The 21,779-nt window shown below is 42.0% G+C and overlaps 7 protein-coding genes across 10 annotated transcripts; 4 read left to right on the top strand and 3 right to left on the bottom strand.

The window, feature by feature from the left end:
- Window positions 1-582: 582 nt before the first annotated feature.
- LOC117897190 lies at window positions 583-1,344 on the bottom strand. Its single transcript, XM_034805890.1, has 2 exons — window positions 944-1,344; window positions 583-860 (listed from the first exon to the last, which is right to left on the bottom strand). The coding sequence occupies exons 1-2, from the start codon at window positions 1,322-1,324 to the stop codon at window positions 612-614; spliced, it is 630 nt and encodes a 209-aa protein (XP_034661781.1). The 5' UTR covers window positions 1,325-1,344; the 3' UTR covers window positions 583-611.
- An 885-nt stretch (window positions 1,345-2,229) lies between these two features.
- LOC117899081 lies at window positions 2,230-2,964 on the bottom strand. Its single transcript, XM_034808850.1, has 2 exons — window positions 2,525-2,964; window positions 2,230-2,463 (listed from the first exon to the last, which is right to left on the bottom strand). The coding sequence occupies exons 1-2, from the start codon at window positions 2,930-2,932 to the stop codon at window positions 2,230-2,232; spliced, it is 642 nt and encodes a 213-aa protein (XP_034664741.1). The 5' UTR covers window positions 2,933-2,964.
- A 243-nt stretch (window positions 2,965-3,207) lies between these two features.
- Window positions 3,208-3,953, bottom strand: LOC117896752. Its single transcript, XM_034805222.1, has 2 exons — window positions 3,571-3,953; window positions 3,208-3,507 (listed from the first exon to the last, which is right to left on the bottom strand). Exons 1-2 carry the CDS (start codon window positions 3,940-3,942, stop codon window positions 3,286-3,288), a joined length of 594 nt encoding a protein of 197 aa, XP_034661113.1. The 5' UTR covers window positions 3,943-3,953; the 3' UTR covers window positions 3,208-3,285.
- A 1,598-nt stretch (window positions 3,954-5,551) lies between these two features.
- Window positions 5,552-6,157, top strand: LOC117896932. Its single transcript, XM_034805472.1, has 2 exons — window positions 5,552-5,799; window positions 5,863-6,157. The coding sequence occupies exons 1-2, from the start codon at window positions 5,569-5,571 to the stop codon at window positions 6,082-6,084; spliced, it is 453 nt and encodes a 150-aa protein (XP_034661363.1). The 5' UTR covers window positions 5,552-5,568; the 3' UTR covers window positions 6,085-6,157.
- Window positions 6,158-8,545: 2,388 nt separating this feature from the next.
- On the top strand, window positions 8,546-9,387 carry LOC117896941. The gene is made up of 2 exons (XM_034805485.1): window positions 8,546-9,015; window positions 9,079-9,387. Exons 1-2 carry the CDS (start codon window positions 8,644-8,646, stop codon window positions 9,298-9,300), a joined length of 594 nt encoding a protein of 197 aa, XP_034661376.1. The 5' UTR covers window positions 8,546-8,643; the 3' UTR covers window positions 9,301-9,387.
- A 2,578-nt stretch (window positions 9,388-11,965) lies between these two features.
- On the top strand, window positions 11,966-12,568 carry LOC117896944. Its single transcript, XM_034805487.1, has 2 exons — window positions 11,966-12,079; window positions 12,143-12,568. The coding sequence occupies exons 1-2, from the start codon at window positions 11,966-11,968 to the stop codon at window positions 12,362-12,364; spliced, it is 336 nt and encodes a 111-aa protein (XP_034661378.1). The 3' UTR covers window positions 12,365-12,568.
- Window positions 12,569-14,234: 1,666 nt separating this feature from the next.
- LOC117896441 (protein phosphatase 1B) lies at window positions 14,235-21,726 on the top strand. 4 transcript variants are annotated; one of them, XR_004649033.1, is made up of 7 exons: window positions 14,235-14,609; window positions 15,242-16,130; window positions 16,213-16,330; window positions 19,498-19,603; window positions 19,675-19,729; window positions 20,110-20,251; window positions 20,513-21,726. XR_004649033.1 is itself a non-coding variant. In XM_034804769.1 (7 exons), the coding sequence occupies exons 2-7, from the start codon at window positions 15,321-15,323 to the stop codon at window positions 20,544-20,546; spliced, it is 1,125 nt and encodes a 374-aa protein (XP_034660660.1). In that variant the 5' UTR covers window positions 14,235-14,609; window positions 15,242-15,320; the 3' UTR covers window positions 20,547-21,726. The 4 variants fall into 4 exon arrangements, 3 of the variants coding, with proteins under 3 accessions (XP_034660660.1, XP_034660662.1, XP_034660661.1); XM_034804769.1 differs by having other exon boundaries at window positions 20,110-20,111; XM_034804770.1 differs by lacking the exon at window positions 14,235-14,609 and adding an exon at window positions 14,710-14,725 and having other exon boundaries at window positions 20,110-20,111.
- Window positions 21,727-21,779: the final 53 nt, after the last annotated feature.

Genomic DNA, 21,779 nt, shown 5'->3' on the forward strand with positions numbered 1-21,779 from the left:
TCGACGTCGTCGTCGTATCGGCCGGCAAATGAACGCAGCCCCGTTCCAGAGTTCGACGATCCTTTCCACCAACAACAACAGCCTCACCAGCCACAACAAGAGCAACAGTTTGACGCCTACTTGGCCCCGACTCCACTTGCATAAGTTGAGCTGGCCAACGTGGCTTACGATTACAACTCAATTGTGAGCAAAGGCAAAAATCGCAATTGTCAATTGATTTTCCAGCCCATATTTCACAATTAATTAAGCGCAAAATTTGGGAACCCGGCAAGAAAGAATGTCGGCAACATTTCAAAGGCAACTAACTCTTGGCTCCGACTCGAACTGATTTCCGCGTGTACCTGCCACACGTTGCTGGGTGTGGCAGTGCCAGAGGATAAGGATGTGCACACGTACACGCACAGGGACCATTGAGCGATCCCGATTCACGATATCGGTCAGTTCATCTTGACCTGGCTGTGGGAACAACTTTGTCGTAAAATGTTGACATAAAAGAAATTAGTTGGATTGTTTCGGTTTCGGGTGGTCCAAGGGGAGTACGGGAATGAGTATGGGAATCGACTGGAATGATATACCTTCTGATTTAATTGTTACTCTTCAAGTTGGTTACACTAAAATCCTGTCGTTCGATAATCTATAGTAGTTGTGGGTGCCGATGTAGTATGATCCACTGGGAGACCATTGAGGCAGGCGTTCAATTCCTCATACATGGTGGTTGTATCCTCCACGAAGTATCTGTCAGCTTCATTCACGCACATGGCCAGTTGGTTCTCCTTCGTCTGAAGTTGCATCTGAATGGTGGCAGCCGATTCGGTGGCGTTTGCCGAAATCGCATACATCGTCTTGGACTCTTGGGCCCCCTGCAAAACATCCAGAGAGAGAGAGAGAGACACCCAAAATGTGACTTCATCTCGATAAAACGCAGCTGACATCGTCCACTTACCACTCTGGCGAAGCACTCAAAGGCCTCCACATAATCAACAATTGTGGAGCAGTCGGCGAAGGTATTGCATCCATAGTCTCCTGTGCTTGCTAGTCCAAAGAGCGTACTGTTCCAGTTGCAGTATATCGCCTGGCTGGACTTCTCGAAGGAGTCGGTGCACTGCATGTAATCACCCTCGTATTTGCTGGAAACTGTATTTAGCTTGGGTCCATAGTAGCCAAAACACATTTGCGTCAGCGAGGGATTCTGGACGGACAGAAGCTCTGACTGTTGCTCCAAACTGTGAATCTTCGGAGTCGTTGGTCGCTTGAGCTTCGGTACAGAACCCAGCACCAGGCCCAGGACGAGCGTGGCCATCAACAGGGCGTATTTGAAAAGCATTGCGAGGTCTCACTAGTCGAACTCACAACTGGATAGAAATGGATAAGTGCTGGTGCCTTTTATAGCGATCGAGGGAGAACCTAATCTTTATCTGCTTTAATTGTGTCTTGTCGGAGGAAATGTCAAGTCTGGAAGACAGTATCTCTTAATTAATTATTGTTTTCAATCCTTCCGGCCAACTTCTGCACACACTTCCAATTAAATAAGATGTTCTAGCTCGAGGATTCTATCTTAGCCCTGCATACAAGCGGACAAAATCGTGTCTCGGGTGATTTTGTACATACAGAATTCTACAGAACTAATAGCTCATCAAGCTAGATTAAGTGTCTTTGCTGAATTTTCACCATCTTATGTAATTGGTCCACCTTTCCGACAGGTGTCCTTACCATCTTATCAGATCGGACTACTACCGTGGCTCTGCATTTTCAATAAATCAAACAAATTGTAATGATTTCTAATGTAGTTTGATGGAGAGATCCATAAACTATCTTCCAATCCATTCTTAACAACTTTATCGCATTACAAATATAAATAATTTTAAGGACAAACTCACCTCGTATCTAAAACTCTTCAAATTGTGAACCAGAAAGTTCCGATTTTCATTTCATTTTTCGTATAACGTTTCGAATGCGCCACTTTAGGTTTGTAGAAAGAATTTAGTTTTATTTTAAATGATTTTAAAAGCAAATATCAAGAAGCTGTATGCATCGTCCTTTGTTGTTTGCGCTTTATCTGCTTTTTAGCGAGATTATATTAAAACCGCACCAAAAACGGCTTAACGCTCTCTAGAGAATGCAATCTCCATCAAGAATGAAATATTAAATATTTGAACTAGAAATTATATTTGCTCGAGGTTTTTATTTATTGAATTTACAAATATATCTTGTGAGTGAGCTTTAATATTACTAAAACCCAGCTGGTGCTGGTGTGGCCGGGGATGGGGTAGGTACAGTATCGCCCCTTAAGCAAGCATTCAACTGCTCATAGATGCTCGTTGTGCCCTCCACATATGTCCTCTCGGCATCGTTCACGCACAAGTCCTTCCTACTCTCGATGGAGAGATAGTCCGCCTGAATCTTAGCACCGAGCTCCGTGGCAGTGTTCGAGATGTTGTAAAAGATCTTGGCATCATCGGCAGCCTGAAACGAATCGGAGACCGTACACGAATATTTCGATGGCGCACAATTGCCAATTACGTACCACAGAGGTGGCGCAATCGAGTCCTGACAACACATCCTCGAGGGGCATCTTCGAATAGGACCAATATTGACACGCATGCAGGTTTCTGCACGACCTCTCGGCATTATTCACGATCTCCTCGAAAGCGGAAGTGTACTTGGCGTCGACGGCGAGGCTCGCGTTTTCATAGTTGTTGATGCAGCCCTCGAAGTCGGTTTCATACGCGGCGTTAATTTTATCCATGATGGGAAGGTACGTGCTGAAGCAAAGGTTCGACCCCTGGCTATGTGCACTGGCCAGGTCCTGGCTCTCCGCCTTCAGCTCCTGGATGTGGGCCTGAGGCTTGTGGGGTGGCGCTTGCAGGCGGCTGGCCAGGACAACGCTCAGGCATAGCGAGAGCACCACGATCGGGTATGACTTCTGATACATGTTTGGAACAGAACTTGCCTGACATCGAACGCCCTGCCCGTATTTATATTGAGGCCTATCGCCCATCCGACTTCTGACATTATCTTTTAATTACACGCTGCTCTGGTTTTTATTATTAGTTTAAACAATCAAACTTATGTCTTAATGTTATCTTCGAAAAAGTTTACTTTTTGTGCACATTCCTGTTTTATAGGTAAGCTTCACCACCCTTCAAGGTTTATCTTAACGACTTAAATATTCAATGTTCATTTTGGAAGCATAAATATGTTCAATTAGAGAAATATTACAGAATTAATTGAAAAGTTGTGAGGTGAGGTCTGGCTTATTTTTATAAAGCTAGCCCCAACAATTCTTCAATTGGACACAGTGGTAGTGGGTTGGGACCAGTTATCGTTCTCCAAGCAGGCATTCAGCTCCTCAAAGCTGTCGGCAGAGTCCTCCTTGTATACCCTCTCGGCCGTGGTTTGGCAGACATCGAGATCGAAGTCAATGAGAGCTAGCTCCGCGATGAGCTGTTTGTTGAGGTCAGTCGCGTTATTGCCGATGGTATTCAGAATAACAGACTGCTCGGGAGCCTAAACGAATCAAAGGGGAAAGTGTTACATTACACTACGGGATTCCGGGGACTCTTCACTTACGGTCTTGGAATAGCACTCGAAGGCCTTTGTGTTTTCCTTCTCGTACTCGCAACGCATCAGGGCGTCGCAGGTCTCCTTGGCCTTGGAGGTGATTCCATTGCGGGCGATGCCATAACTGGTGTCGGTCAGCCATTTGGCGGCATTGAACTTTTCGGCGCAGACCTTGTAGTTCTCCTCATACTGGTCAGAGTGTCCCTTCAGGATGGGCAGGTACCAGTCGAAGCAGTGCATGTTGAGGGTGGTGGCTGTTCGCAGACTCTGCGCTTGCATCATGAAGTCGATGAGGCTAGCTGAAGGAGCGATGCCAGAGATGGGTGCTGCGGCGGCCAAGGCGACGAGGGCCAGCAGGAGAGTCGAAGTTTTGAAGAACATTTTGACGCGAACTGCTTAGAGAATGAAGTGTGTCAAGAAAGGTGAAAAGTTTTCCTTTTATACACTCAAATTGAGATTGGTGATCGCCATATTATCGGGTTTACGTTTATTAAGATTTGTATGCATAATAATAGAAGTAGTGCTCTTATCAAAGCCACACCGCGTTCTTCCCACACAGGCAGTCGTAAAAAGTTTCGGCAGAAAGCAAGCGTAATTGCTGGAATTAAGTTAAATTAATAAAATATTTATTAGTCTGCTATCGGGCGGAAAATAGTTATCAGCGACTTCCGCTTTCTTCCGTACACAACGGTCATAAAATGTTTCGGTAAAAACACACGTAATTTCTGCCACCATCAATATAAAAATAATTGTCAAATAAATAAATGATTGCTTCTAGATTTGAACTCGCAATTGTTTTTGGTGCCATTATCGCCATCTCTCGACAAGAGGCCACACTAAGAGCTTCCTGAGAATACCTATCGGTTTGTATTTCAATTTGCAACTGTTCCAGTGCAGCCGATACGATAGTTTGTCAGGCTGGGGCTGACTGCCATCTATCGGAATACCAAGAAGGCTCCATGTACACCAAGTTCGTGCCACACTATCTGTTGAATTTGAAAGCATTTGCACAAGTAATGTACAAATTATGGTGAGAGACGAAATTTGTACATCAAAGCTCCTAAGAGTAGCACACCGATAGATGGCGCTTAGCCCAAGACGAGATGAAAGTCAAACTCATTGTGTGACCCCTTGTGGGCAGAGGGCGACAAAAGCCGTTGCGGGTTCAAATGTTGAAGCCATAAATTACACTACCCGAAAAAATTGCAGTTTCAATAAACGCTGCCAACCAAACCGACTTTTTCTGATGAACTGATGCCTCTACATTTTTTTTAGAATTATGATTTTTTTTCCTAAGTCGAAATTGAAGTCAAAATTTCGTAAAAAGTACCGCACAAATATCCATATTTTTGCAAAGACTTATAGTCTCTGAGAACTAGTCGACAAACAAGACAGACTGACACGGCTATATCGACTCTTCCATTGATGCTGATCAAGAATATATTTACTTGTTGGGGTCGGAGACGTTTCCTTCTGTGTGTTACATATGTATGTACATATGTACATCCATGGGGAAAAATGGTTTCGGGTATGCGGGAATATTTGTATATGACCGGCAGTATAAATTCCTAAATTAGCCTACCTTCCGCCGGATAGTAGGTTAATAAAATATGAATTTAAAAATCTATTGTTAGATAGACGTAATTTCAGGAATTTCGCTTGCCTTCTTCCGAAACTTTTGACGCCTACCTGTGGGGGGAAGAACGCGGCGTGGATTTGATAAGAGCACTACTTCTAGTCGTAGTGCAAATATTAAGAAATATAGCAACAAAAAGTACCCCCGATAATAGGACGAATCATAAATTACCGGAAGCAATCGCAATTTGAGTGTATAAAAGGCAGAAATTTCACATTTCTAGTCACACTTCATTTACCAAGCTGTTCGCGTCAAAATGTTCTTCAAAACTTCGACTCTCCTGCTGGCCCTCGTCGCCTTGGCCGCCGCAGCACCCATCTCTGGCATCGCTCCTTCAGCAAGCCTCATCGACTTCATCCACCACCCTCAACATGCACTGCTTCGACTGGTACCTGCCCATCCTGAAGGGACACTCTGACCAGTATGAGGAGAACTACAAGGTCTGCGCCGAAAAGTTCAATGCCGCCAAATGGCTGACCGACACCAGTTATGGCATCGCCCGCAATGGAATCACCTCCAAGGCCAAAGAGACCTGCGACGCCCTGATGCGTTGCGAGTACGAGAAGGAAAACACAAAGGCCTTCGAGTGCTATTCCAAGACCGTAAGTGAAGAGTCCCCGGAATCCCGTAGTGTAATGTAACACTTTCCCCTTTGATTCGTTTAGGCTCCCGAGCAGTCTGTTATTCTGAATACCATCGGCAATAACGCGACTGACCTCAACAAACAGCTCATCGCGGAGCTAGCTCTCATTGACTTCGATCTCGATGTCTGCCAAACCACGGCCGAGAGGGTATACAAGGAGGACTCTGCCGACAGCTTTGAGGAGCTGAATGCCTGCTTGGAGAACGATAACTGGTCCCAACCCACCACCACTGTGTCCAATTGAAGAATTGTTGGGGCTAGCTTTATAAAAATAAGCCATCCCTCACCTCACAACTTTTCAATTACTTCTGGAATATTCCTCTAGTTGAACATCTTTTTGCATACTTCCTGAATGAACATTGAATATTTAACTCGTTAAGATAAACCTTGAAGTTTGGTGAAGTTTATTTATAATACAAGAATGTGCAGAAATAATAAACTCGTTCGAAGACAACATTAATCTTTTGAACCTATTAATAACGAGAAGGACGTGTGAGACGCTTCTTACGCGTCACAACTTTTATACCCGGCACTCAGTACTACATCTGCACTTTAGCGGTTATTTGTCAAATTTTACATTTTTTCTTCATCTGTCATCTACATCAACAACACTACTCACGCCAACACGCTCCTTTAGCTCGCCACCCTCCCCACACTGCAGAGGCAGGGCAGAGGCGCGGCAGAGACAGAGGCAGAGACGTGTCAGAGGCAGCGGCCGCAAACACTGCGCGAAGCAGAGTGTGAATGAGAGAATGTGAAAAAACAAATATAAGCTGCGGGACGGGGTGGGTTTAGTCACTGCAAATTAATTTCTTCATTGAGGCTATAATAATGATCCAATTGGAGCCCAATTTGGTGATCTGATAGATATGGTCATTCCCTACGGAAGTTTTCTGTTATCCTCTAAATTGTAGATTTGGGAGTTTTTCGCCCTTTTGCGGAGGCGGAAGGGGGCGGGGCTAATTTTAGAAAAATATACTTGTAACAGTGTGAGCATACAGAAGTCTGGATGCAAAATATGGTGGCTCTAGCTCTTATGGTTTCTGAGTACTAGGCGCTCATCAGGAGGGACAGACAGACATGGCTCTATCGACTCGGCTATTGATGCTGATCAAGAATATATGTATATACTTTATGGGGTCGGAAACGTTTCCTTCTGTGCGTTACATACAACCGTTATTCGCACAAATACAATATACCCTATTTACTCTTCGAGTACCGGGTATAAAAATTGGAGCAGCGTGTCATTAAAAGATAATTCCAGAAATCTGATGTGCGATGAAACTATGTATAAATAGGGGCAGGTCGATCGATGTCACGCATCGATCATTGTTCAGAAGAGCAGCGCTGGCGGAACGGCAATTAATTATTCTGCTAATTGTTCTGTTTCGGAAAAATGCAAGCGTAATTCTTGAAACTATGTCAATCTACCAAAATATTTTTAAATTCATTTATCAATATTTATAAACTTGCTATCCGGCGGAAACGAAGCAATTAATGGAAATAGGAGTATAAAAGATTTCCGCTTTCTTGCGGAAACAACGGTCATTAAATGTTGGTGGAACTAACAAAATTAACTCAACTTTTGAGCTCACAACGGATTTTGGAGCCTTCGCCTTCTGTCGACAAGGGGCCACTCTATGAACAACCCGATAATATCTATCCGTTTGCATTTCATTATGCTACTGTTCCATTGCAACCGATGCGATAGTTTCCTTGGTCCATCTGTCGGAATACTAAGGAGGCTCCATGTGGTGTATTTGCCTGCATTTGTACAAATATATTCATTAAATGATGTACAATTAACTGCTGATGGACAAAATTGGGACACAAAATTTTTACCGATAGATGGCGCCTTGCCCAAGCGGAACAAACTATCGCATCGGTTGCAATATTCAAACCAATAGATTTGATCATTCTGTAACCCCTTGCCGACAGAGGGCGACAATGGGGACAAAAGCAGTTGCGAGTTCAAATGTTGAAGCAATAAATTGCACTACCCGTCAAAATCGCACTTTTAATGTACACTTCGAACCAAAATGACTTTGTCTGATAAACTGAGGGCTTTACATTTTTTTTCTATGACAAAATTTTTTTTAAAACAATTTAAAAAAACTGTTATATGTATATTTTATATGCCTTTTTCAGAGGTAGCGGTTCGATTTGATGCTGCTAAAAATAATTTTTGATGAATAATGAATAATTTAATAAGCTAGAACCAAAAAGTATTCCAAATCGTTGCTTTTATTAGCTTTTTAGAACGGCAAAGAGATGAAAAATACTTAAGTTATGAAAAAAAAAAAAGAACTAAATCTATAAACAAAAAAAAAGGTTTGGTTCGGAGCGGAAAAATGGATTCGGGTAATGTTATTTATTAGAATCGATTTTCATTTTGCTGTTCTACCAATCACGGATGTTTTTGCCTAAACATTTTATGACTGTTGTGTTCTGAAGAATGCGGGAATGCACTTCAAACTAGCTTCCGCAGGTAAGTAGGTTCATAAAATTCTGATTAATTTAATTTAAAAATCTATTGTTAGATAGACGTAATTTCAGGAATTTCGCTTGCCTTCTTCCGAAACTTTTGACGCCTACCTGTGGGGGGAAGAACGCGGCGTGGATTTTTGATAAGAGCACTACTTCTAGTCGTATGCATACAAATATTAAGAAATATAGCAACAAAAAGTACCCCCGATAATAGGACGAATCATAAATTACCGGAAGCAATCGCAATTTGAGTGTATAAAAGGCAGAAATTTCACATTTCTAGTCACACTTCATTTACCAAGCTGTTCGCGTCAAAATGTTCTTCAAAACTTCGACTCTCCTGCTGGCCCTCGTCGCCTTGGCCGCCGCAGCACCCATCTCTGGCATCGCTCCTTCAGCAAGCCTCATCGACTTCATGATGAATTCGAAGAGTCTGCGAACAGCCACCACCCTCAACATGCACTGCTTCGACTGGTACCTGCCCATCCTGAAGGGACACTCTGACCAGTATGAGGAGAACTACAAGATCTGCTCCGAAAAGTTCAATGCCGCCAAATGGTTGACCGACACCAGTTATGGCATCGCCCGCAATGGAATCACCTCCAAGGCCAAGGAGACCTGCGACGCCCTGATGCGTTGCGAGTACGAGAAGGAAAACACAAAGGCCTTCGAGTGCTATTCCAAGACCGTAAGTGAAGAGTCCCCGGAATCCCGTAGTGTAATGTAACACTTTCCCCTTTGATTCGTTTAGGCTCCCGAGCAGTCTGTTATTCTGAATACCATCGGCAATAACGCGACTGACCTCAACAAACAGCTCATCGCGGAGCTAGCTCTCATTGACTTCGATCTCGATGTCTGCCAAACCACGGCCGAGAGGGTATACAAGGAGGACTCTGCCGACAGCTTTGAGGAGCTGAATGCCTGCTTGGAGAACGATAACTGGTCCCAACCCACCACCACTGTGTCCAATTGAAGAATTGTTGGGGCTAGCTTTATAAAAATAAGCCAGCCCTCACCTCACAACTTTTCAATTACTTCTGGAATATTCCTCTAGTTGAACATCTTTTTGCATGCTTCCTGAATGAACATTGAATATTTAACTCGTTAAGATAAACCTTGAAGTTTGGTGAAGTTTATTTATAATACAAGAATGTGCAGAAATAATAAACTCGTTCGAAGACAACATTAATCTTTTGAACCTATTAATAACGAGAAGGACGTGTGAGACGCTTCTTACGCGTCACAACTTTTATACCCGGCACTCAGTACTACATCTGCACTTTAGCGGTTATTTGTCAAATTTTACATTTTTTCTTCATCTGTCATCTACATCAACAACACTACTCACGCCAACACGCTCCTTTAGCTCGCCACCCTCCCCACACTGCAGAGGCAGGGCAGAGGCGCGGCAGAGACAGAGGCAGAGACGTGTCAGAGGCAGCGGCCGCAAACACTGCGCGAAGCAGAGTGTGAATGAGAGAATGTGAAAAAAACAAATATAAGCTGCGGGACGGGGTGGGTTTAGTCACTGCAAATTAATTTCTTCATTGAGGCTATAATAATGATCCAATTGGAGCCCAATTTGGTGATCTGATAGATATGGTCATTCCCTACGGAAGTTTTCTGTTATCCTCTAAATTGTAGATTTGGGAGTTTTTCGCCCTTTTGCGGAGGCGGAAGGGGGCGGGGCTAATTTTTGAAATATACTTGTAACAGTGTGAGCATACAGAAGTCTGGATGCAAAATATGGTGGCTCTAGCTCTTATGGTCTCTGAGTACTAGGCGCTCATCAGGAGGGACAGACAGACATGGCTCTATCGACTCGGCTATTGATGCTGATCAAGAATATATGTATATACTTTATGGGGTCGGAAACGTTTCCTTCTGTGCGTTACATACAACCGTTATTCGCACAAATACAATATACCCTATTTACTCTTCGAGTACCGGGTATAAAAATTGGAGCAGCGTGTCATTAAAAGATAATTCCAGAAATCTGATGTGCGATGAGACTATGTATAATATTAATAAATATTATTTATATTATATATTATTATATTAATAAAATATTTTTAAATTCATTTATCAATATTTATAAACTTGCTATCCGGCGGAAACGAAGCAATTAATGGAAATAGGAGTATAAAAGATTTCCGCTTTCTTGCGGAAACAACGGTCATTAAATGTTGGTGGAACTAACAAAATTAACTCAACTTTTGAGCTCACAACGGATTTTGGAGCCTTCGCACTCTGTCGACAAGGTGCCACTCTATGAACAACCCGATAATATCTATCCGTTTGCATTTCATTATGCTACTGTTGGTGTATTTGCCTGCATTTGTACAAATATATTCATTAAATGATGTACAATTAACTGCTGATGGACAAAATTGGTACACAAAATTTTTACCGATAGATGGCGCCTTGCCCAAGCGGAACACACTATCGCATCGGTTGCAATATTCAAAACAATAGATTTAATCATTCTGTAACCCCTTGCCGACAGAGGGCGACAATGGGGACAAAAGCAGTTGCGAGTTCAAATGTTGAAGCAATAAATTGCACTACCCGTCAAAATCGCACTTTTAATGTACACTTCGAACCAAAATGACTTTGTCTGATAAACTGAGGGCTTTACATTTTTTTTCTATGACAAAATTTTTTTTAAAACAATTTAAAAAAACTGTTATATGTATATTTTATATGCCTTTTTCAGAGGTAGCGGTTCGATTTGATGCTGCTAAAAATAATTTTTGATGAATAATGAATAATTTAATAAGCTAGAACCAAAAAGTATTCCAAATCGTTGCTTTTATTAGCTTTTTAGAACGGCAAAGAGATGAAAAATACTTAAGTTATGTGAAAAAAAAAAGAACTAAATCTATAAACAAAAAAAAAGGTTTGGTTCGGAGCGGAAAAATGGATTCGGGTAATGTTATTTATTAGAATCGATTTTCATTTTGCTGTTCCACCAACCACGGATGTTTTTGCCTAAACATTTTATTACTGTTGTATTCTGAAGAATGCGGGAATGCACTACAAACTGCAAAAATTGCCTAGCTTCCGCAGGTAAGTAGGTTCATAAAATGCTGATTAATTTAATTTAAAAATCTATTGTTAGATAGAAGTAATTTCAAGAATTACGCTTGCCTTCTTCCGAAACTTTTGACGCCTACCTGTGGGGGGAAGAACGCGGCGTGGATTTGATAAGAGCACTACTTCTAGTCGTAGTGCAAATATTAAGAAATATAGCAACAAAAAGTACCCCCGATAATAGGACGAATCATAAATTACCGGAAGCAATCGCAATTTGAGTGTATAAAAGGCAGAAATTTCACATTTCTAGTCACACTTCATTTACCAAGCTGTTCGCGTCAAAATGTTCTTCAAAACTTCGACTCTCCTGCTGGCCCTCGTCGCCTTGGCCGCCGCAGCACCCATCTCTGGCATCGCTCCTTCAGCAAGCCTCATCGACTTCATGATGAATTCGAAGAGTCTGCGAACAGCCACCACCCTCAACATGCACTGCTTCGACTGGTACCTGCCCATCCTGAAGGGACACTCTGACCAGTATGAGGAGAACTACAAGATCTGCTCCGAAAAGTTCAATGCCGCCAAATGGCTGACCGACACCAGTTATGGCATCGCCCGCAATGGAATCACCTCAAGGCCAAAAGGAGACCTGCGACGCCCTGATGCGTTGCGAGTACGAGAAGGAAAACACAAAGGCCTTCGAGTGCTATTCCAAGACCGTAAGTGAAGAGTCCCCGGAATCCCGTAGTGTAATGTAACACTTTCCCCTTTGATTCGTTTAGGCTCCCGAGCAGTCTGTTATTCTGAATACCATCGGCAATAACGCGACTGACCTCAACAAACAGCTCATCGCGGAGCTAGCTCTCATTGACTTCGATCTCGATGTCTGCCAAACCACGGCCGAGAGGGTATACAAGGAGGACTCTGCCGACAGCTTTGAGGAGCTGAATGCCTGCTTGGAGAACGATAACTGGTCCCAACCCACTACCACTGTGTCCAATTGAAGAATTGTTGGGGCTAGCTTTATAAAAATAAGCCAGACCTCACCTCACAACTTTTCAATTAATTCTGTAATATTTCTCTGATACGAGGCTGTGTCTCATAACCACATACATACTGTATGTAATTTATAGCCTACATATGTATGTATGTATGTACATATAATACAAGAATGTGCAGAAAAAATAAAGCATCGATGATAACATTGAGCCATAATGTTTGATTTAGTAAACTAATAATAAAAACGAGGAGGAACGTTGTGAGACGCGTCTTAAGCCGCGTCACAACTCTTATACCCGGTACTCAGTACTACATCTGCACCTTAGCGGTTATTTGTCAAATTTTACATTTTCTCTTCATCTGTCATCTACATCAACAACACTACTCACGCCAACACGCTCCTTTAGCTCGCCACCCTCCCCTAGAGACACACACTGCAGAGTCAGGGCAGAGGCAGCGGCAGAGTCGTGGCAGAGGATGAGTCAGAGACGTGTCAGGGGAAGAGGCCTCTGCCACTGCGCGAAGCAGAGTGTGAATGAGAGAATGTGTAAAAGCAACAAAAGCTGCTGGACAGGGTGGGTTTAGCCACTGCTACTTAATTTCTTCATTGTGGCCATAATAATGATCCAATCGGATCCCAATTTGGTGATCAGATAGATATGGTCATTCCCTACGGAATGGCGTTTTTAGTTTTCTTTTATCTTTAAAATTGTAGATTTGGGAGGTTTTCGCCCTTTTGCGGGGGCGGAAGAGGGCGTGGCTGATTTTTGAAATACACTTGTAACAGTGTGAGCATACAGAAGTCTGGATGCAAAATTTGGTGGCTCTAGCTTTTATGGTCTCTGAGATCCAGGCGCTCAACAAGACGGACGGACAGACGGACAGACGGACAGACGGACGGACAGACAGACATGGCTCAATCGACTCGGCTATTGATGCTGATCAAGAATATATATACTTTATGGGGTCGGAGACGTTTCCTTCTGTGCGTTACATACAACCGTTATGTGCACAAATACAATATACCCTATTTACTCTTCGAGTACCGGGTATAATAAGAGCAGCGTGGAAATGTCAGAAGTGCGATGAGCCTATGTAGGGAAAAGCCTATGTAGGGAAAAGGCAATCGATGTCACGCATCGATAATTTTCTTGATTTTATTATTAACAGATTCTCGAATAAAGATGTACAACTGTAAAGATGTACTTTCGAGTATTTAAAATAAGCCAAATTGATTCTTCAGCCGGATATAATTATTATTTCAGTGTTAAAAGTCTTAAGTTAAAAGTAATATCAAATAGAACATAAAAATCTAGGAATATGATTTATGATTACTGTATATTTACGGTATATTTTTAAAAATTAAAAGGTATTTTTTGGTATATTGTATCGATAGTTATTATGGAAATTAGAGTTGGGAAAACATCGATGTGGCCACCATCGATAGTTTCCCATATCTGCTAACATATTTTTCTTTTTTAATGTTATTTAATCGCTACAGCGAAATTGGTTGGTCGCAGACGATGAGTCCGCATTGACCAGGTACTTTTTGTTGATTATTGGAAAAAAAATGTTACTGAAAATTTTGAACTCAAAGATGAGTTGTTTGTCGAACGAACACCAGAAATAAAAATTGTCTGCTAACAAAAAAAATATTTTAAATCAAAATCCAATCAACCCTGCAATGACCCTGTGATTTAATTAGAATTTCCAAAATGTTCATTCCTTTGCTCGAATCGAACTCGTTAGGAAGTCTTGCCGGTCGATACTATCGACGACGAAGCGAAACAATCGATGGTCGGCTAAATTTTCAACCATCGATAGTATCGATAGCACTATCGATTTTTATTCCAACCCTAGTACGGAATCATCGTCGTGCGACCATAAAAAAAAATAATCAAAATATTAGAAAAAATTTTATTTTCGTTTCGTCACTGCACGGAAAGTACTTCCGAAAGTTTTAATCAGACTCCCGCGTGTCCGGCCATCGAATCAACGCGGTTTCGGTGATGTGCAAAACGAAAGCAGAAGACATTTTTGGTTCTTAATTTTTGCTTACACACGCCAATACAGAGAGTCAATCACACACACACACGCACCCCGCTTGAGGAGAAGCAGCAGCAGCACACACACACACAAGCACAACCATCAAGAAGAAGAAAAAGCAACGAACGAGGAGACAACGACGTTGGTGGATTGGCGGCAAGGCGGGCAAGCGACGAGGAAGACCATCAACTGTAAATTTGCGAGGTGAAAAATAATGCGAGTGAAGGTTTGCCTTTTCTCAGCTCCGAAAAGTTCATAGATCTCGTGTCCGAGTGTGTTTTTTCATAACTATTTCGTGGCCAAATCCCCAGCACCGCCAGGTATTTTCATTCCCCTCTCTCTCACTTGTGAAAAAATGTGCTGCTAACTGCGCGAGTTATTTGTTAAAAAAACGAACGCGGAGGTGACAGTTCCTGTGGATGCTGTCGCGCGCAGAAATTGCGCGACAAAAAATAAACAAATTCGAGCCAAATCTGAAGTTTACGCCTACGCTGAGGCCAGCTCGATGCGGGTGTGTAGCCATGTGGGCGTGCCGGCGCAATGGCAGCTTTATTTCGGCTAAAATTAGCCATCGGTCGTCGACGAAGAGAAAGGGACCGACCGACCACGCGTCCTTGATAAATCGATTGGCAAACCGGAAGCGAAACAACAAAAGTAACGAATATAGCCAAAAGTTTCACACGTAACGGCAGGGGGGAAGCCTGGGGACCAGGGTGTGGGAAATGTTTGTTGCGCGCAATGAGTTCAAGTTCAAGGCAGACCTGAACATACACACATGCATAGGTTAGTATTGATTGAGATTCCACTAATATAAATTGGTGCTCCTTCACTTGCAGGATCTCTTGGCGGCAGAAGAGAGCAGACCCACAGCCAATTCCTCCCACAGTCAGCACACACACAGTATGTTCAGTAGAAATGGGCGGATTCCTGGATAAGCCGAAAACCGCCAAACACAATGATCAAGGTGAGGGCAACAAGCTGCTCTTCGGCGTCAGTTCAATGCAGGGCTGGCGTTGTGAAATGGAGGATGCCTACTATGCACGCGTGGGGCTGGACAATGCCCTAAACGACTGGAGCTTCTTCGCGGTGTTCGACGGGCACGCCGGCTGCAAGGTGTCTGAGCACTGTGCCAAGCATCTGCTGGACAGCATTGTGCACACGGACGAGTTCATAAGCGGTGATCATGTGAAGGGCATACGCACTGGCTTCCTGCGCATCGACGAGGTGATGCGCGACCTGCCCGAGTTTACCAAGGATACCAAGTGCGGCGGAACCACCGCCGTGTGCGCCTTTGTCAGCTCGACTCAGGTGTATATCGCCAACTGCGGGGACTCGCGCGCCGTGCTGTGTCGCCAGGGGGTGCCGGTGTTTGCCACCCAGGACCACAAGCCCGTCCTTCCGGAGGAGAAGGAGCGCATACACAATGCCGGCGGCAGTGTGATGATCAAACGCGTAAACGGCACCCTGGCCGTGTCCAGAGCCCTTGGCGACTACGACTTCAAAAACGTCAAGGAGAAGGGGCAGTGCGAGCAGCTGGTCTCACCCGAGCCGGAAATATTTTGCCAAAGCCGCCAGGACACCGACGAGTTCTTGGTGCTCGCCTGCGACGGCATCTGGGATGTGATGACCAACGAGGATGTGTGCAGCTTCATCCACTCGAGGCTCAAGGTGACCAGCGATCTAGTGAGCATTGCCAATCAGGTGGTGGACACTTGCTTGCACAAGGTATGTAGTGCTTTACAAACCATACGGATGGTATATATTGTCGCTCTCTCTGATACAAAATCTTTTTTTTTTGCAATCACAGGGAAGCCGCGATAACATGAGCATCATTATAATTGCCTTCCCCGGAGCACCGAAGCCAACAGAGGAGGCGATAGAGGCTGAGCATCGGCTGGAGAAACAAATCGAGAAAATCACAAGAGGTTGTCTAAGTCGTCTACTCTGTTTATAGCTAATCGTTAACTCTTGATCTATGGCGTTGTAGTTTCTGTGTGTGTCTCTCTCTCTCCCTCAATCGAATACTCTATTGACTCGCGCGGTCAGACGAAATACGTATACATTGTACCTTAAAAGTAACAAGAACATACTCCTAAAACAGGGAAAATACGATAAACGATATGTCCCAATATGTCCCGCCCCAAGAAGCTTATCTAGCGTTTTATTAGATGCATCTACCCTGCTCCTTAGATAGTCATGTTTCTGCATATCCGAGAATGCAAATGCCACTCGACTCCAATGAAAAGTTCCTTCAAGTAGTTCGAAACCCAACCTAACCAAAACATTGCCATTACCAATGCCATTCAGACATATATATTTGTATATAGTTATGTAAATGACCCAGTGTGTATGTGTGTGTGTATTTCACCTATATCCTATCGCTAATGCATAGTAAATAACCGTATAGCGTGTTGGTTTGTCATATCTGCTGGCTGTGCGTGCGGCTGACCGGAATGAATGTATGTGTGTATGTGTGAGTGCCAGCTATATAGTATTACTTATACACGTGTTTGTCTGCTACAGCAACTGCCAAACTGCCATTTAGTTGTAGCATTACATAAGCGTAAAACCCCATAGACCGACCATAGATATTAATAACAATTATCGATGAACCTGAGCCCAATGTTAAGTAGTTAATTGACCCGTCTGCATATACCTTTGTATATACATCTTTATGTACATACATACATGCATATAAACCGATACCCACTGATGACACAAGCCCCGATGCAAATCAATCAAAAGTAAATTGCAATCTCAAACGAGCCCAGGTATTGAAGACACTCATAATAAATAAAAAACACTTGGAATTGATGTAACTAGTAGGCCTAGCAAATTAACACTTAGTTTCTAAGCAAAACGAGTTCAGAGGAGACCCCTCGGTGGAGCTACAAGCAGTAGGTATTTTGTAAAATTAGCTTGGAAAGCCTTTTTAAAAACTATTGACGACATCCTGGTACTGCCGAAAAACATAGAAACATATATTTTTACTACATAATTAACCGCTCAGAGATTTGAGAGAGTACGGAATGCCAAAAGGCCAGGCAGAATCGATTCAGTTGTAGTATTATCTCCCACAATGAAGATCCAGCAATAATAGGATAGATATATTTAGATCTCTATTAGTCTAGCGACAGACAGTATTCGTAACATAATTCGGCATAATGTCCCTGAGGCCGAACTGTGTAGACGTGACCTTGTTGTTGATATACATAGACAAATACTTTAAACCATTTGTATACAATATAATTTACACATAGAATATAGTAAATATTAAACAGCATGCCACGCCCCATCATTGGTCAAAGTAGATAAATAATTACAAGTTTATATAGTTGTATAGTTATATAGTTATACATCTAACCAAAGATAAAGAAATACTCGAATGTCCAGACAAACTACCATTACAAACGTAGCCCAAAGTAGTCCAGTAGTCTAGGAAGTTTTGAATGTTATACACAAAAGTAGGTTTTAATGAAAAGCAAAAGCAAAACAAAAATGAAACTGTAAACCTTATGCTCACCAATTGTTGTGCTCGTTGTAATCGAAAGCAAGAGTTTACTTTACTTTACCAATGATTTACCAATTGGATCGATCGAAGCTAACCCAGAGATCAACGTATGACTGTACCATGTACTAGAGCAATAACTCTGCGACCATTGTCCAGGGGAATATATGTAGGTGTAAGGCCTCGGCCACATAACACGTGACAACCGACACTCCCACATCCAAACAAACATACTCAATAGATTAATGAATCACCAAAGATGCAACCAAATATCTCCATGGCTAAGAACAAAATATATAAGTTTAATGAACGATTCGAAAACCAAACAAAAAGTGTTTGTCTGCTCTTCCATCGGATTCAGTTTTCAGTTCACTGCAATCGCTAGTTTCAGCTTTTATTTTCCATTTACACTGCTTGAACACACAACACCAGACAGAACTCCTAACAGCGAAACAGTTAATGCCTTTTGCCTTCCTTCAGTTTACAGTTTTCTTTTGTTTCACAACAATTCAGAATGTCTCATTTGTAACCAATTCAGTTTCCACACGAGTTTATTTTTTTCAAGAGCCAGCTCCAACTAATGCCCAAGAAATTCTTTAAAGTAATTTACCAAAGAGAACATTTTAGCTTCGCGCGTTATTCCGTTGTTTCATGGTTGTTGTTCTTCGCGCATCGTACTGCAAATCCCAAATATTTGAATTGAAAAGTTTGCCAGAAATAAAGGCAGGCGCATAAGCCAAATGGGCGTGTTAAAGACAATGCAAGAACAAGAAACAGAAAGCATTACAAATTTTAAGATGTGTGAGCATAAGGTACGTCTATAATTTTGTAGTTTGTAAATATCGAAAGCAATTTTTGTCATTTCGTTATCTCGTTTATCTTATCGATTGATTGATTGATTGGTTTGATTTTATTTTGCGTACCACATGACTCCAGTCCAGCCCAATCCACACCCCACACGCAAACCCTGTCTAAATCCAGCCCCAGTCGTCTCTAATGAGTTGTTGTCTGTATATTAAGCTATATAAAGAGATCTCCCCACACCATCCAACGACAGACTGAAATTGCATGCTCACCAGGCGACCAAAGAAACTAATTCTAATTTTAATTCCTTTCCACGTTTATTTTCCGCATATCCAAATCATTTTCTGGGAAAGAGAGTAGTCATTCGTTGTTTGACAATCAAATTTTCTATCAGCTCTAATAATTACTGGTCGCCACAGTTTGTTAAGCTAATGAAAAAGATTTGTAACTAGAATTTGGTCTTCCCCAATCCAATATAATAATGTTCTGTGGTTTGACCTCTTTGCCATTTGGTTTCTTACCTCATTTCCAAAGCTCTTAATACAGCCATACACTTTGCGTTTTAGTTAATAGTTTAAACAAAAAAAAAGTTTCTAAACTTATTTGTATATTGCATTTGCTTTAATGTAGCTTCAATATGTAATTCGATCGTATTTTATTATGAACCATTTATGTACATACATCTACATTTATTTATACAAAATCTCGTAAGCTAAGATCTTGAATTGAACCCTATGAACGACGTCCATTGAACATTTTGTATTCTCTGATTTGTTGCAGACGAGATAGAGTCTAACCAGATAACTGATTACCTGGATCTGCTGAAGTGTATGCAGAACAAAGACGACATTGAAGGTCTTCCACCCGGCGGCGGTTTGCAGTCCAAGTGAGTGCCGCTGATCATGACCCAAAAATAAATCCAAAAACCTGACAATCGTTTTGTGAATCCCATTGCAGATATCACGTTATCGAGCGCACATTCAAACAAGAGTTTCCGGATCGACCATGTGAAGTACGCAATCTCTTTTATAATCTATAACCTCCGCTTGCCGCGCTTTTGCCACTGCTAACACAAGTTCTGTTATCGCTTATCATCATCATCAATATTATATTTGAATGGCTTTTGTACTTATAAGTCGGTAGATCGTATGTTGGTTGCTCCATCAGCAGAGGCCTTAACTTACTGGATATATATATCACTCGCAACGGCAGTCGACACACCCACACCCATACCCATTGTTGATTCCATCCGATAGTGCACATTGCACATTACCCATTCGTATTCGTTTGCATGTAATTAATCGGGAGGGGAAGAAGCTCCATTTAAGCATTCAACCATTCAACCGACCGAAAGCTATGTTTACCTATGTATTTTCTTTCTTTTATTTCTAGCTGTATGCATTTGAAGATATATGAGTTTTGTAATACCTAATATTGTTCATTTCAAAACCAACAATAATCAATCAAACAATCAACCAAGCAACAAGTGAACACACGATAACTAAACACTTCCTCAGCTTCATGTATTCTAAATGTAAGGCCAATGCTGTTGTCCTCCTATGCCACACCTGTCTCCTGTCCCTCATCCTGTCTCACAACCCGTCTGGCTCTTACTCATTTCTTTTCGTATCGAGATTTAAAAGCTGCTCGCATGTACGCTTTGCATGTTCCCTGCATCTGTACCCTACTTTAATCCTCAACCTCATGTAATCTGGCTGAACCCGCCGTGTCTCCTTCTAAGTCCCCAACCTTCCCGCCATCAGTGTTAATAATTGTGATTTTGTGTTTCTTGCAGAGCCCTACGCATTGAGTTGCAGACAAAACATTAAATAGAAACCAGTTAAACAAACGCAGCAACCTGAACAGAAAGATCTTTAAATGCCACAGCAAACCCAAACTACACACACCCACACACAACATAAACGAAACGATGCGAAACAAACAAAACACACACCAAACAGTTTTCTACTTTGATAAACGCTAAAGAAAAACCTACTAATAATGATAATAATAAGCATTACGATACATTTATAGTTTATATGAGAAGGCCTGTCTGTCCTGTCCGCCCCTCCACACTCAACAGTACCACAGCCACACACCCACGCAGATACCGAGCCTATGATATACATATGTAGATGTGTTTTAGAAGAGTACTCCGATAACTGAAAAATTGAATAAGATGCAGCGGATGGCTCAAAGCCAGCAACAGCACCACACAACAACCACACAATAAGGATATATAAGGATCCTCCTCAACCCCAACCTCAACCGACACTTAATAACCTACCGGGGAGACACATCTGTCTAAATGATTGGCCCCAAGCATAGACCACGGCCAACTCTATGTGAATGTTTCAACCTCTGTGTCTGTGTTTGTGTCTGTGTGATCTATCTTTCCGTCACTTCTCATTCAACCAAAAGCAATCATCAAACCAACTGTCTACCGTGCCCGCCTCTGAGCTCCTTCAGCTTAGACGTAAACGAGAAGAGAAACTTCTAAGAGAATAACGCGAATTAAAACTTGCATATAGAGCGAAGGAATGAAATCATTTTGAGGAGGGATAACATTGAGAGAGAGCCCGCTCCTCGCCGAGAAAAATATTTGTGTACAAGAAAGAACGTTTAATTTTTCAAAAAACTATGTATTAATTAAAATGGATTCCGAAACCCTGCGGACTTTTGTAAGTTGTAAAATGTTTGTTACCGAAAACACTTTTTGTTCACTTTTATATATGTATATGGAAAAAGAAGTCGCCAGCCTATTGCGAACACTTAATAATGTAAAGTAAAAAGTAAAAATGTTAAACTAAAGAAAACAAAAAAAATGGAAAAACCAAACTAGCAAACAAACCTGTAACTATCTATATATGGAAATGCGAAAAAGTAAAGCCTAAACCTTAAGGTAAACAAAAGAAAACGATTAAGAAAAATTACAACAAAAAAAGAGCAAAGAAAATCCACAATAATGTCCGATCTGAAAGAAACGAGAATGAAAGCTAAGAACTATTAATTTATAAGCAAGTTGATGATGAAACCTTGAGAGAGAAAAGCAAAATTACGCT

The sequence above is a fragment of the Drosophila subobscura genome, chromosome O (genome assembly GCF_008121235.1).
Source record: "Drosophila subobscura isolate 14011-0131.10 chromosome O, UCBerk_Dsub_1.0, whole genome shotgun sequence".
Classification (NCBI taxonomy): Eukaryota; Metazoa; Arthropoda; class Insecta; order Diptera; family Drosophilidae; genus Drosophila; species Drosophila subobscura.